We start from the raw sequence: 14720 nt of genomic DNA on the forward strand, positions 1-14720 counted from the left end.
AGTAACAAAAATAAAGCTGGGGGCATCAGCATACCAGATTTTAGTCTGTACTACAAAGCCATAGTGCTCAAGACAGCATGGTACTGGCACAAAAACAGAGACATAGACACTTGGAATCGAATTGAACACCAAGAAATGAAACTAACATCTTACAACCACCTAATCTTCGATAAACCAAACAAGAACAATCCTTGGGGGAAAGACTCCCTATTCAATAAATGGTGTTGGGAGAACTGGATGTCTGCGTGTAAAAGACTGAAACTGGACCCACACCTTTCCCCACTCACAAAAATTGATTCAAGATGGATAAAGGACTTAAATTTAAGGCACGAAACAATAAAAATCCTCAAAGAAAGCATAGGAAAAACACTGGAAGATATTGGCCTGGGGGAAGACTTCATGAAGAAGACTGCCATGGCAATTGCAACAACAACAAAAATAAACAAATGGGACTTCATTAAACTGAAAAGCTTCTGTACAGCTAAGGTGACGATAACCAAAGCAAAAAGACAACCCACACAATGGGAAAGGATATTTGCATATTTTCAATCAGACAAAAGCTTGATAACCAGGATCTATAGAGAACTCAAATTAATCCACATGAAAAAAGCCAACAATCCCTTATATCAATGGGCAAGAGACATGAATAGAACTTTCTCTAAAGATGACAGACGAATGGCTAACAAACACATGAAAAAATGTTCATCATCTCTATATATTAGAGAAATGCAAATCAAAACATCCCTGAGATACCATCTAACCCCAGAGAGAATGGCCCACATCACAAAATCTCAAAACTGCAGATGCTGGCGTGGATGTGGAGAGAAGGGAACACTTTTACACTGCTGGTGGGACTGCAAACTAGTACAACCTTTCTGGAAGGAAGTATGGAGAAGCCTCAAAGCACTCAACCTAGACCTCCCATTCGATCCTGCAATCCCATTACTGGGCATCTACCCAGAAGGAAAAAAATCCTTTTATCATAAGGACACTTGTACTAGACTGTTTATTGCAGCTCAATTTACAATCGCCAAAATGTGGAAACAGCCTAAATGCCCACCAACCCAGGAATGGATTAACAAGCTGTGGTATATGTATACCATGGAATACTATTCAGCCATTAAAAAAAATGGAGACTTTACATCCTTCGTATTAACCTGGATGGAAGTGGAAGACATTATTCTTAGTAAAGCATCACAAGAATGGAGAAGCATGAATCCTATGTACTCAATCTTGATATGAGGACAATTAATGACAATTAAGGTTATGGGGGGGGAAGCAGAAAGAGGGATGGAGGGAGGGGGGTGGGGCCTTAGTGTGTGTCACACTTTATGGGGGCAAGACATGATTGCAAGAGGGACTTTACCTAACAATTGCAATCAGTGTAACTGGCTTATTGTACCCTCAATGAATCCCCAACAATAAAAAAAAAAAAAAAACCTAAAAAAAAAAAAAATAAAATAAAAAAAAAAAAAAGAAGGGGTAGAGACCAGGGACTAGTTTATGCAAAACCCACTGTGCCACCCAGAGAGTGGATCATGCAGGAAATACCAAGTCTTTCTGAATCTCTCAAACTTTGTCCTTGTTGACAGTAAGCAAGGTGAGGAAGGTCTATTTAAAAGACTTGCTAAGCAACTACCTGGCTGGTCCACTAACAAGTCAGTGAACATCTCAGTTTGGGTCACCTAAAACTTGCCAAAGGTATTCACCTGATGATGATTGTAAAAAACTTCTGAATTTTATAGCTCTAAGATGGAATCTTATGGGTCAAGAAGTTTCAAATCTACATTTTTTCAGATATAATCACTAAAATAGTCCCAACCTTCATAAGGACAGTATTAGGAAGCCAGGCAAGGTAGATTGGACCTAACAGTTGCTTCTTTTTGATTTCTTGGTGGTGGTATACATATCCCTCGAATAATACCAGCATTGTATTGAAAATTTGTAATTAATCAATGATAATGGATTCTTTTGAAATTTTCACATGATGGACAAGTATCTTAAAGTTTAATTTCAAAAAGCCCTAGAATTTCTAATAAATTGGTATTACAACCCTGAGATTTCTACTAAGCATGGATTTACAAATGAAGAGCTGGAGCATATTTTTTCTCATTCACAGGACACTGGCTTATTCAGTGGTTCTCAGCCTGGAAAGTAGGGAAAGGGTGATTTTGGACCCTGGGGGACATTTGGCAACATCTGGAAACATTTTGACCATCATAAGTGAGAAGCACTATTGGCATCTAGTGGGTAGAGGACAGGGACATTGCTAAACATCCTACAATGTGCTGGAGAGCCTCTCACGATGAAGAAAGATCTGGTCCAAAATGTCAGTAATGCTGAAGTTGAGAAACCTGGTTCAGTCCACGTGCTTTAAATATTACTAAACCACAGGGTGAGATCAAGAAGGTATAATAACTGTATTTTCATTAATAACCAGCTAACACCAAGGCAGTTTGCAAAAAAAAAGGCCTGACTAAAACTAATGTAAAGTATAAAGAAAAAAAGATGACACATTTGTGGTTTGAAAAAAGAAAAAAAACTCTCTAAAGGAAAAAATTAGATATTTTTATTCATAAGATGATTCACATGTAATTTTCAATGAACCAGAAAACTAACAATCTTAACACTGTGCTGAAAGAAGTGAGGAATAAAACGATATAAACTTTCCTACTCACAAATACTAATCTATTATCAAGTCGTTATTTCCCAGGTGTATGAATATGCCATCTACAAACCAGCCCTCTTATCAGAAGCATGATAAATAATAACAGTCAGAAGATAAATACACCTGTGTGAATTTATTATAAATTGTTTTTATTTCTGTGGCTTGGAGGGAACTTTCTGTGAGATGGAGGGGACAGAGGGACATATTGGAGGGTAATCCGGTGGTCTGGGAGATATAAGAATGTGTTTAGCCATTTAGCTCCCACCCACCTCCTCTCTTTCCCTCTTCCTGGGAAATCTCCCCTTTCTGGGAAGGACTGGATCCCATATGCTGTGGGAATCACTCTGGTTTAAGCCACTTGAGAACAACCAAAGCTATTGTAACAATTTTTAAATTGATGAACAAATGAATCTTCCCCTTTTAAGTTCTGTACCACATACAACAAATCTACATAAGTTTCATTATTTAGCTTAGGTTTTAGAGACTCGTTTTCATAAATGCCTATCATTTTACAAATGAATCTATAATCTAAACTGTACTATTAAGAACATGTTGATTTCCCCTTCTTTTTGGCCTTATAGCTCCACCACCTGAAAAAAAAGATGAGTCAGTTATTTGTGTTAGACCCTAATAATCCATCCCACTGAAAATGTGTTTTATAAAAAAAATTTTATAATTCTAATATCAGATTTTATAATTCTAACATCCAATTTTAACCATCGTGTCAGCCCACCCTAGTAGTATGGGAATGACTTTCTTTTTTACATAAAACAGCTTGTAATTTGGGATTATAATTTTTAGGAAGATAATTTTTACTTAGTTTATTTTTTATTTGTTTGTTACGTTGAGTTATTGGCTGTAAACTATCTCTTCTTTGCCATTTCCTCATAATTAACGTTAAGGATGCCCTTATAGATGCATGAACAGTTGTTGGACAAGAATTCTAGAAGAGTCCCAGTTCTTATCAAATCAAACTGCTTGGGAGAGTGCAGGAGGGAGAGAAGAACAGAAAACGCAATCAGTAGAACGTCTAAGTCATCACTTTGAATTAACTGACCATAAATGAAATTGAGAAAGAAAAATAAGAAAGAAGGAAATGGGCAGCAGAGCTACACCTAGGAAAAGACGGCACCATGGCCATGAGATTCACCCCTGTAACACGGTACAGGGTGACAACACTACCGTTCATACTAAGCAGTAGCTGCAGAAAAATCTTTAATTATTAGAAACACTGACTTTTAGCCCCCAAACAAAACATTTTCCCATTTATTCCTGTTTTTTTTTTTGAATTTTCATTGTTTCAAAAATAGTCTTTTTTCCTTCAGAAGTCAGTCTTCAAATTGGCTTACATAAGCATATTTGTTATGTGCAGCAAGCTCCAAATACGCTAAATTCAGTAGAATGCACTGAGCAAGGTCCAAGAACTCTCTCAAGTCTAAAACCCATTATTTTGCTTTTGTCCATTTTCATAAAGTCCCCTTTCTCTCCAACACACGACTAGGACCACCAGACGCTAAGGCCCTTTATGCAAACTTCTCCCTTCTTAAAGCCTTAGAGCGAGCAATCAGCAGGTCCACCCATCTATTCCAGTGTCGCTTTGACATGGTTCCTACAAGTTTTACCAGATGTGACAGCATCTTAGAAGTTCCTGAATGTTTCAACAGAGTCTGATTCGAAGGTAAATGAAGAGTTGTAACTTAGAAAAAAAGAATATCTGACCTCAGGACAAAAAGGTACAAACTCCAGGGGCAGGGGGCTCACCCATCCAACTCCACACACACACTGTGTCTTCAACAAGCTCCCACACTGTGCTCTCCAATAGAAGCACAGCTAACACTCTTGAGGGGTCCCTCGGTGCTGGCGGGGGCGGGGCCTTCCCCCTGGCAATCAGGTACCGGGTGGCTGCTCACCTCACAGCGCAGCAGCAACAGTGTTGATTGGAAGCTTACTGTATGTTAGGGACCATGTAAGAGTTTTACATGAAATTAATTTTCACACAACTCTGATGCAGGTGCCATAGGTCCTGTTTTATGAAGCAGGCAACTGAGGTTCCCATTGCTCAGTACCCTGGGCCAAAGCACACTTGGCGCACAGAGCCAGCAGGTGAGCGCAGACCTTCGGATCCCACGCCCCGCGCTGCCTCCCTGCAGTAAGTCCATCCTCGTGGGACCACCGCCTGCTCTCGGGGCTCTGAGCCATCGCAGCCTGGGCGTGTAGCTGTGCCACCCAGGAGACCCTCCAGGTCCGGCTGATCGCTTCCCCTGTCCGCAGGGCTGGGATGTGATGCAGCGGGGCGGGCGGGGGTGGGGCAGCTGTTCTGCAGCCGGCCGGGCGGGGCGGGGCTCAGTCGCCGGGGACCCGGAGCCCGAGCCGCGGCGGGAAGCAGCCGCCGCCCCGGCAGCCCGGGGAGAGGCGAGGCGGGGCGGGACCCGGAGCGACAGGAAGGGGAGGCCCGGCCCGCCGGAGCCGCATCGAGCCAGCAGGGCCGCTGCGGCCGCGCACCGAGCACCGCGATGGGGCTGGAGACGGAGAAGGCGGACGTGCAGCTCTTCCTGGACGACGACTCCTACAGCCACCATAGCGGCGTCGACTACGGAGACCCGGAGAAGTTCGTTGACTCGGGCCAGAACCGGGATCCCCACCGGCTCAACTCACATCTCAAGGTGAAGCCCTGGGCGGGAGGTAACCCTGGCCCCGGGCTGGCCCAAGCCCCTTCTCCGCCCAGCACCTCCCCGGCCCATGCGTCTGCCTGGGGGGTCTGAGACCCGCACCCTTCGCTTTCCCACCTGCCTCTGGGCTGTCTGCCTAGGAGGGAATTCTCAGCCAAATTCTGGTGAGGACACCCCAACCATGTCCTTCCTTCTGGGCGCTCCTGGTTCCCGGGGTGGGGGACACGGGGCAGCAGGTTGGGTGACAATCCGGGGTCCCTGCGTCCTCGCTCTGCAGGTGGGCTTCGAGGACGTGATCGCAGAGCCGGTGACCACGCACTCCTTTGACAAAGTGTGGATCTGCAGCCATGCGCTCTTTGAAATCAGCAAATACGTGCTGTACAAGTTCCTGACCGTGTTGCTGGCCATCCCCCTGGCCTTCGTCGCGGGAATTCTCTTTGCCACTCTCAGCTGCCTGCACATCTGGTGAGAGAGGAGGGGTGCCCGGGGCGGACCGGCTTTATGAACCGGAGGAGCGTTCCTGGCCACCTCTCCCTGGCCTGCTGCCCGGGAAGAACACCCGAGTTCCTGAGCAGTAGCGGCCATCGGGAGGCCTTGAAAGGCGGGGTGCTTTCTCTAGATTAACAGTTTGGGTGGGAGTGTAAACACACAAAAGAACCTCGGGCTTTTTGGCTTTCATCAGGGGTGATTTTCCTTCCAATCCGTAGGGCTGAGCTGAGTGTGCAGGTGGGACACGAAAGCCGTGCTTCCGGCCACAGGCTGCTGGCCAAGGGCCCTGCTGGGACTTGTGCCTGTGGTTCTGGGCAGGACTCTTCTTTCATAACCTTTTATTCACTCTACCTGTGCTTGGGGCAAAACAAAAATGATTTTTGACAATATAATTGGGCAGGGATGTCAGACCTGGTTAAACAGTCCGGGGAAGCAAGGATGGGCCCAGAGAAGAAGTGAAGTATATGCAATTAAGCTGTGGGCCCCCAGCACAAGGAGCGGAAACTCAAGCTTCAGGGTAGCGGATGAGAAGGTCTCCGACTTACTTTCTCACTTTCACGATGCAACACAAATAGGAATGACACCTGGGTAAAGGGAAAAGAAATATGGAAAGCCATGGGACACTAAAGGATGTTTTAAGGAACACTACTGTCACACTCAAAATGCATCATAAAACTTCAGGGAACGTTTTTAAGCATTAAAAACATGTTAGGAAAAATATCATATTTTAATAAGTAGCTTTGTGGTGGTGGTGGTGTTAAAGAATATCCACTTTTATCAAAGAGGAATCATGATCAGATCATCCTCAGTATCACTCTAGCTTTTCCTGGTCGTCCTGATGACATGTGTAACCCCGGGGGCCTCCATGTCTTTCTAAACTACCTTATATGATAGTGCCACACCCTAAGACGTTCTCATATCCAACGGTGAACATGTTGGAGGCCAGCTAGTTATTCATCATTCCTCTTTATCATCTGAATCTTAATTTCTCTAGTCAGTTAGCTAGTTAGTTCAATAAACTAGGTTTATTTAAATTCTTGGTTTGTGCGGGGCACTGGGCAGAATATGAATGAAACATAGGCTCTCCCTTCAGCTTACTCGTAGCACACCAGGGCAGGGAAAGATTCTGAGAAAACATATTTAATTCTGATGAAGTAGAGAGAGAACAGGTAAGACTTTTTAGGAGTCTCTCACCAAATAAGTAGAAGAAAAACAACCCAAATTTAATTTGATCACTGAAGTTTGCAAACAATTAAACCATGTTGAAAGTGCCAGAAGTTTGCCAGAGAAATGGAAATGTTTGCCTTCTTAGATGATCAGATTCACAAAGGCTGGAATTATGTAGTTAGCTTATATCTAACATTCACACATGGATTTTTTTTTTGAGACAGAGTCTCACTATGTCACCCTCCGTAGAATGCCATGGCTTCACAGCTTAAAGCAACCTCAAACTCTTGGGCTTAAGAGATTCTCTTGCCTCAGCCTCTCAATTATCTAGGACTACAGGTGCCCACCACAATGCCCAGCTATTTTTTCATTGCAGTTGTCATTATTGTTTAGCTGGCCCAGGCCTGGCTCAAACCTGCCAACCTCAGTGCATGTGGCTGGCGCCGTAACCACTGTGCTAGGGGTACCCAGCCACATGGATTTTTTTTAAAGGTGCCCAAGTCAGCACATAAATTTTGAGGATTCCTAATTAACTAAAACCAGCCATCTAACCTTTATGTCAGTTTCCTCACATTCAAAACTGTGAAAACCTGAGTGACCACATAGCATATTATGAAATGCTGTCTGAGAAGCTATTAGGGAATATAAAGTGCCATCTAGACAAAACAAAATTAGGCTTTCCCAAAGCTTTTGTAGGAAAAGAATTTTAATAAAAAAGTTCTTCACTTACTAAATGCTGGAAAGATACGAGTAAAACTACATTTAGCCAAATGATCCTGTCTCCACCTGGCTCTTCTGAGTTGTTTTGTCGTTGTTTCGTTTTGTTTTTGTCTTGCTTCAGTTGGTGGATCACCAACCCACTTCTTTTTTAGCCACATAAGATATATGATTTACATCTTATAGCTTGTCTTCCATATTACATTTATGTGGAACATTAATATTTAACTGTCATACATTTGTCATTAGGCAGCTGTGATTGCAAGCAAAGGAGGAGTTTCAGACAAGAATCCTGGAAAGTTAGTTTATGCCTTGATAAAATAAGTTTATCATTAATAGATTATATTCCCATGACACAATAAAACCAGAACAAAGTGAAACCTTATAAAAGAACAAACCAATTTGGGTAAGCTTTTTATTTTTTTGCTTTCTTTTCCATATATATGTATATACACACACATATTATATATGTACATATGTAAAAAAATATATATATACATATATGTACACACACATTATATATGTACATATGTAAAAATTTTTTAAGCAAGGGGTGTTTATTGTTTTACCAAGAAGTTGGTGGTAACCAAAGCTGTGAAAATGTCTGGTAATAGAACTTTGAACAAAGTCACAGTATCATAACAGATCTGATTTTAGATTCTTTAAACAAATAACAACAAAACACAGAAATTTGATGATGCTGGACCCTAGACCAGAAGTACAGTTTATTGAGCTGGTTTGATTCCATGCCACCATCACTCACAGATGTTTGACACATACAAGTTATTGGATCGTTACCAAGGAAATGTGATTGGAGTACCAGTACCCCTTATTTTTGCCAGAATGCAAATCAAATAGGTATCCAACTGATGGAAATACAATTATAGCAGTCACATTTCTAGGAGATACTTTTAATACAGCAAATGGCTATGACAATGCACTCTATATGACACTAGAGTTAATACAAAGCTAAATAAAAGTCTCTGTGCTAGGGCTTTATTATTAAACGGGGGATTGTGTGATATTATAGATGATAAAATTTACCTTGGAAGTGTTTTGTTGGCTACACTGAGCCTCAATCAAATTTTGGGTCACTCAAAATTGCCTAGAGTTTCAGAAGGGAAACTATTTGTGATATCGAGCTCCCAAGTTAAGTTTGGTATCAGAGAGGCATTGGATTCTCTGCTCCAAAATGAAAGAACAACAATTTAAAGAAAATAAAATTAAAGTGAGTTCACCACACGCTATGAACTGAAGGGCTCAGATATGGGTGATTGCACTTTGCTAAACTGGAAGATCCACTTTTGTCACATGCTTAATTGCCCATTAGGATATAGAGATCTAAGGATTATGAGGACAGAAAATTTCTTAGCCTAAGGAAGAGTGGAAAGTGCATTGCATTCTGAGTGAAGTGGATTTGGCTTAGGAAACTTTGTGATCTAAACTTCAGCACAAGGCAGAAGTTTTAAGCCAAAGTGGGGTTATTTTGTCTTCTGAATTCAAAATAGTTCTATTTATTCTACACTAGAATGACAGCATCATAGGGACATTTCAGGGGTACATGATAAATGTCCATCCTGCCAGCCAGTTTTCTTCCCCTTAATTTGTGATGATGTGTGTAAGGCCACACATCAAGTGAGAACCACAGGAAGTCAAAAGTTGTCATCTTTCAGGTTTCTATTCAGCTCTTTTGCCCTGAAATATGCAGTGATTAATTTTCTTATAAAAGTGCTTCATGTATTTAGCACTTGGAACAAAATACAAGATAAATATGATCTGCTTAAAATAGATGTTTAATATGACTCATTCTGTATTCTGAAAATACATCAGTCAATCAGATAGTTGCCTGATCTTTCCTTCACTTTGGGCTAACTACAACAGACTTTTATTTAAGTAACATTTTAATAGCAAACCAAGAAAAATGGACCTACTCCCTTGAGCCTACCCAGGTGATGATAAAGATTCCACTGAGACCACCAGCAGTGCCTGAGAACTCACAATGATGTTGGGGTTCAAAGAGCACTACTACAACAGAAAACACTATTTAGAGGATTGCATAGAAAATTAACCGCCCTGGGGAATATGAGACTATGTAGCTAGCTTAATAAAAAGCATGTAAAAATTTAAAGAGACCCTAGTTTTTCTTATCTAAGAGTTCTATTGTCAATTCTAGGGTTTTATAACTATACCACGCAGCCCTTTTCAGTGTGCATAATTATTATGAAAAATTAACAATATAAAGCAGAATTAATAACATAAAACATAAGAGATGGATACATTTATTTATGTTCAAACCTTTACAAAAGAGCCAAGGGTGTCATCACTTTACAAACTTACATTCTAATAGGAAAGACAGGCATATAAGCATGTATGTATGATATATTGTGGTAAATTTGAGGATTAAGAGGTAAATTTTCATACTTTAGAAACATAAAGAGGGTGTATCCAACCCAGCCTGATCCAGAGGGAAGGGAAGTAGAATGAAGCAACAGGAAAGAAAATCAGGAAGCTCAGGGAAAGGTGAAGAGTTAGGCAGGTTAATGTTTAGTAGAGGTCAGGTAGATAAACACACAGTTTTATTTCTTTTTGTTGTACTGTTTCAGATAGCATGTCAAAAAGGATATTAGCATTTATCACTAACATGACTATTTTTTTAAGCAACATATCTTTTGCGTTTCTTACCACTATGGTGGCCTTTGTTTATTTCTTTCAAATGTTTCAACCAAATTTAATTAAATGAGGTCATTATTATACCTTTGCTTGCATATAGAAGAGTCAGCAATAATCTTTACACATCTCTCTTCCTCCGTTCCAGGATTATAATGCCTTTTGTAAAGACCTGCCTAATGGTTCTGCCTTCGGTGCAGACAATATGGAAGAGTGTGACAGATGTTATCATTGCCCCATTGTGTACAAGTGTGGGACGAAGCTTCTCATCTATCAGCCTGCAACTGAGCCAAGACTGAACACTTGGACCCCAGGTCTAGAGATTTGGACACTGCAATACTTCTTTGTTATTGTAAAATAAAAGCACTACTGTTCTGTTCATTTTCCAACTGCTCTAATTAAGAAAACTATTAAGATGGGTAACCACATTTAGAAATGTTTATTGGCAGATCTTTTCAAATAAGGCTTTTCTAATTAATAGACAAGGATTTCATATATAACTCCATAACCTTAATTATATGGGAGGTTGACAACACTTAATTTGAAAGGCAGACAGTTATTGCTTTGACATAAAAGCACACAGTTTATAATAATAAATTTATAGTGATCCTGGGTCCTTGCTCTCAAAACACTACAATAGTTTTGTGCACAACTGCTCATAAAAATATGAGATTTCTTATTTTTTTAAACTCTGGAAGTAATAATTTTTAAATTACCTTTACAAATGCAGATATAAGTATCTTTAGAGATAGGATATACAAAGATCCTAGAAATTGCAGTAACAAAAGCACACAGTGATAATGGTAACTGTCAAATATAAAACAACAAATAAATGTGAGATAGATTCATGAAAATGTGTTCCTTTAGGGTATTGTTAACCTATGGGCCTATTTAACAAGAAGTTTAATTTAACTGTATATTTTGTACTTAATGTAAATGTTGCTCTAATCAGATAAAAGCGTTTTTATTATATTTGTTATCTTACTGAACTAATATATAGAATGAATAAATACAGCTCCCACAAGGTAAATTCATTGGTAAGACTGCACTGTCTTGATTATGAAAGCATGTATATTTCTTCTTTGGAAATAGAACATAAAAGAGTAATACACAAAGATTTCCTTTCTAACTTTCTCAGGCAAATTCTGAAATGTTTTATAACTGATGTTTATCTGGCTGCAATCTTAAAATAATTCGTACCTGATTAGTATTTCTTCCAGGAGATGCTTTCTCTCTTGTAGTTAGAAATTAAATCTGTATTCTGCTTTTCTATTATTTCATTTTATTTTCAAGTAACATTGGTGCTATTTAATAACAATAAAGGCTTTTTTGGACACCTAACTACAATTTCAATTCATGTGGAGAGACTTACTGGAAAGTTGTCAATTTGTTTGGTCCATGCTACAACATGCATAAGTTAAAAACTAGTAGCTACTTTAAAATGTTCTCTAATATGGGTTTTTTTTAACATAGTGTAAAGTTATCCTTATCATTCTGAATAGCAGAATCCTATTTCAATGTTAAGAGTCACTGTTGCTTTAAAAGAAAATCTTATTATCTTAAATGAAAAGCATGTATTAAAAAAAAATCTATGATGTAATTACTATAACTTAACACATCTTCAAAGTGTGTAAATGCTCAAATTTCAGAATTACCATCATTAATCTAAATTAATATTCCTTTGAATATCCTCATAAGTGGTAAAATTTTATTCAATGAGGATTAGTAAGATTTTTCAAAATTACCAGGACTGGTAAATATTAGATTGAACTGGAATATGACTGAAGACCAGATCAAGCCAATGATTAAATTATGGAGCTTCTGTTCTTTTGAAGGTAGTTACAAAAGAGATATTTCAAAACTGCCTTAGGCCATTGCAGCATCCTTAGATAAGGCTCAAGATCATTACCTTGAAGAAGATGTTAGTTTAAAAGGTTTATCAGTCTTGTGACTTTATAGGTATACCTTGTATTTAAAATGTTTTTAAAAAATTTTTGGATATGTTAATAAGTAAAAAGTATTTGATGAATAAAATATCTATTTTAATAAATCATGAGCTTCTATCTTTTCAAGTAGCTATTGGCAAGTTTTAAACCCAAAATATATAAACATAGTTATATAATAAAACCTTTTAACTTCTAACAATAAATATATATGATTTGCTTATTTATAAACAGTGTCAATTACTTTTAAAATGTATTTTTATTGAGATTTTCCATTGACTATTTTTGTTCCAAAGACTCAAATTTTGTACCAAGTAGATCCAGGTTTCACATGCAAATATGTCGGTTCTCTTATTTGGGGCAGGGGTAATAGGTTGTAAGGAGACTTCCTCAGTACCCATAATAAACTTCCTAAAAACCCATAAATGTGTTCGTTGCTTTTATTACATTAAATATGGAAACGATCAATAGGAATCTTTTGAAACTAATTTTTTCCTTTTTAAAAACTCAAAATTAGTAATAAATAATGTAAGTTATTGCTTATTCAGTAATGTATTTTTTAAAAAATTATGAGATTAGTAATTTAATTATTCATTTTCTTCACACTTAAAGAGGTTCCGTATTAATTATTCTGCCATTTGATGAATGGAGTGAAAGGGCCTATTCACAAACCCAGCAGATTTCATCATCTTTATAAGATCTCTTCTTGCTAACCCTAAAAAATGAATATGCCTGTTTCTAATTTTTTCAAGTAAGAAAGTAACAACAATATAAATCACATGTACTTGGATACCTGTACCGCAAAAGCCACACTAGAGTCCAAAATTATTTTTGGAAAGTGAGTATGAGAAGAACATTTGCTGATATTGGCATGGATTTTCTTGTCAGTTCATCTGGGAAAACGACCAACCTCCAATATTAAAGCAGGTGTTTGGCTTTTTAAAATGTCCTTTGGAGTTCCTTCTCATTATTGTCATCCACATCTCATTAATTTATAATTTTGATGCCTTTCCTGGAAAGCCATTGAATTGCAGTGAAAAAAGCCTTCTGGGGAAGTCAGGTAGCTGGCTTCCACTCTCAGCACTGCCAGTCCTGATGTGTACCCCATCCTGAATGAAAATAGTTTAATCTTTGGGTCTCAGTTTTATTATCTTTAATGAAGGAATTGAACTAAATGCTCTTTCAGGAGCTTCCCATCTCATAGTTTTCTGTAGCCTGAGTAGGATGAATGCTTGGCTATGTGTATAAAAAACAGTCTAGCTGTTCAGTCCAAACCCTCTAAAACTTAATAAATTTTCTGTCAGTACATGGTTGGCGTACTGTAAATACAATCATTAACACACGTACTTTCTACTCTTCCATTGACTGTGAGTTTGTGTAGATGGCTTTGGTTCCTCATGGCAAGGATTCCTAGAATTTCAGCAATTCTATGTATTATTATTATTTTCTCCAAAAATAACATTGCTCTATATTTTAAATTAATTAGAGTTTATAATATACTCTTGAACACCTTGGGTTTGAACTGAGCTGGTCCACTTATATTAGGCTTTTTTTCAATGGATACAGTCAGTTCTCTGTGTCCATGGGTTCCCCATCCAGATCAATCAAAAAATAACAGTACTGTGGGATACAAAATACCCATAGATCTGAAGGCCAATTTTCCTGTCCTTGGGTTCAGCAGGACCAAAGGGAATTGAGTGTGTAGTATGCATGGGTTCTGGAATGAGTCCCTTGAGGATACAAGGGACACGACTGTACTTTATTTGTCAATTTTCTGCCAAAATCACTGCTATCCTCTCATAATCATTGCCATCCTCAGCTTTGCTTGGTTCTTTGTCACAGCTTCCTAACTGGCCTCACTCCTCTCCTCCAATATGATCTTCAACCCATTTTTCTCTTTAAAAAAGAAAAAAGGAGGGGGGGGGGATCATATCAACACTACCGTATCATTTCCCTATTTTAAACTGTCAATTTTATGTGATTGCCCTTAGAATGATAATCCAGATTCTTAAGGGATATATGTAAAGCCTTCACTATCAAATCACTGACATCTTTAGCAACTCTTATAACCTTGTTAAACAGCCCCCTCCCTCCTGCTCCAAGTCATCATTACATTTCCCCTCCTAGCCTGCCTAACACCTTTCTATTTCCAAAACTCTTCCACATTAGTGCCTCTTCCATGTTTACGTATCAAATCTTGTACAACCCCCTATTATCACTTACCACCCTGTAAAAGTAACCCTGTTAATGCCCCCCACACACACACACACTAGATTGCTAGTTAGATCTTTGAGAACCAAAACCATGGCCTCACCTTGTATGTTGGGATTCGGAGATGGTGTCCAGTACTTACTGAGTTCAGTCAATATTTTCTGAATGAATATCTACACAAATAAATCA

General features: G+C 38.9%; 1 protein-coding gene across 2 annotated transcripts; it reads left to right on the top strand.

Moving 5' to 3' along the window:
• Nucleotides 1–4985: 4985 nt before the first annotated feature.
• CAV2 (caveolin 2) lies at nt 4986–11730 on the top strand. 2 transcript variants are annotated; one of them, XM_053553986.1, is made up of 3 exons: nt 5013–5331; nt 5615–5802; nt 10526–11730. In XM_053553986.1, the coding sequence occupies exons 1-3, from the start codon at nt 5182–5184 to the stop codon at nt 10674–10676; spliced, it is 489 nt and encodes a 162-aa protein (XP_053409961.1). In that variant the 5' UTR covers nt 5013–5181; the 3' UTR covers nt 10677–11730. The 2 variants fall into 2 exon arrangements, with proteins under 2 accessions (XP_053409962.1, XP_053409961.1); XM_053553987.1 differs by lacking the exon at nt 5615–5802 and having other exon boundaries at nt 4986–5331.
• The last annotated feature ends 2990 nt before the right edge of the window (nt 11731–14720 follow it).

The sequence above is a fragment of the Nycticebus coucang genome, chromosome 11 (assembly GCF_027406575.1).
Source record: "Nycticebus coucang isolate mNycCou1 chromosome 11, mNycCou1.pri, whole genome shotgun sequence".
Lineage (NCBI taxonomy): Eukaryota > Metazoa > Chordata > Mammalia > Primates > Lorisidae > Nycticebus > Nycticebus coucang.

What these genes read in the sequence shown, in the direction of transcription:
- CAV2 (XM_053553986.1), top strand. Translation starts at nt 5,182, where the DNA reads ATGGGGCTGGAGACGGAGAAGGCGGACGTGCAGCTCTTCCTGGACGAC. An exon ending in GGCTCAACTCACATCTCAAG is followed by an intron (nt 5,332 to 5,614) that starts GTGAAGCCCTGG and finishes CTCGCTCTGCAG; the next exon opens with GTGGGCTTCGAGGACGTGAT. An exon ending in CTCAGCTGCCTGCACATCTG is followed by an intron (nt 5,803 to 10,525) that starts GTGAGAGAGGAG and finishes CCTCCGTTCCAG; the next exon opens with GATTATAATGCCTTTTGTAA.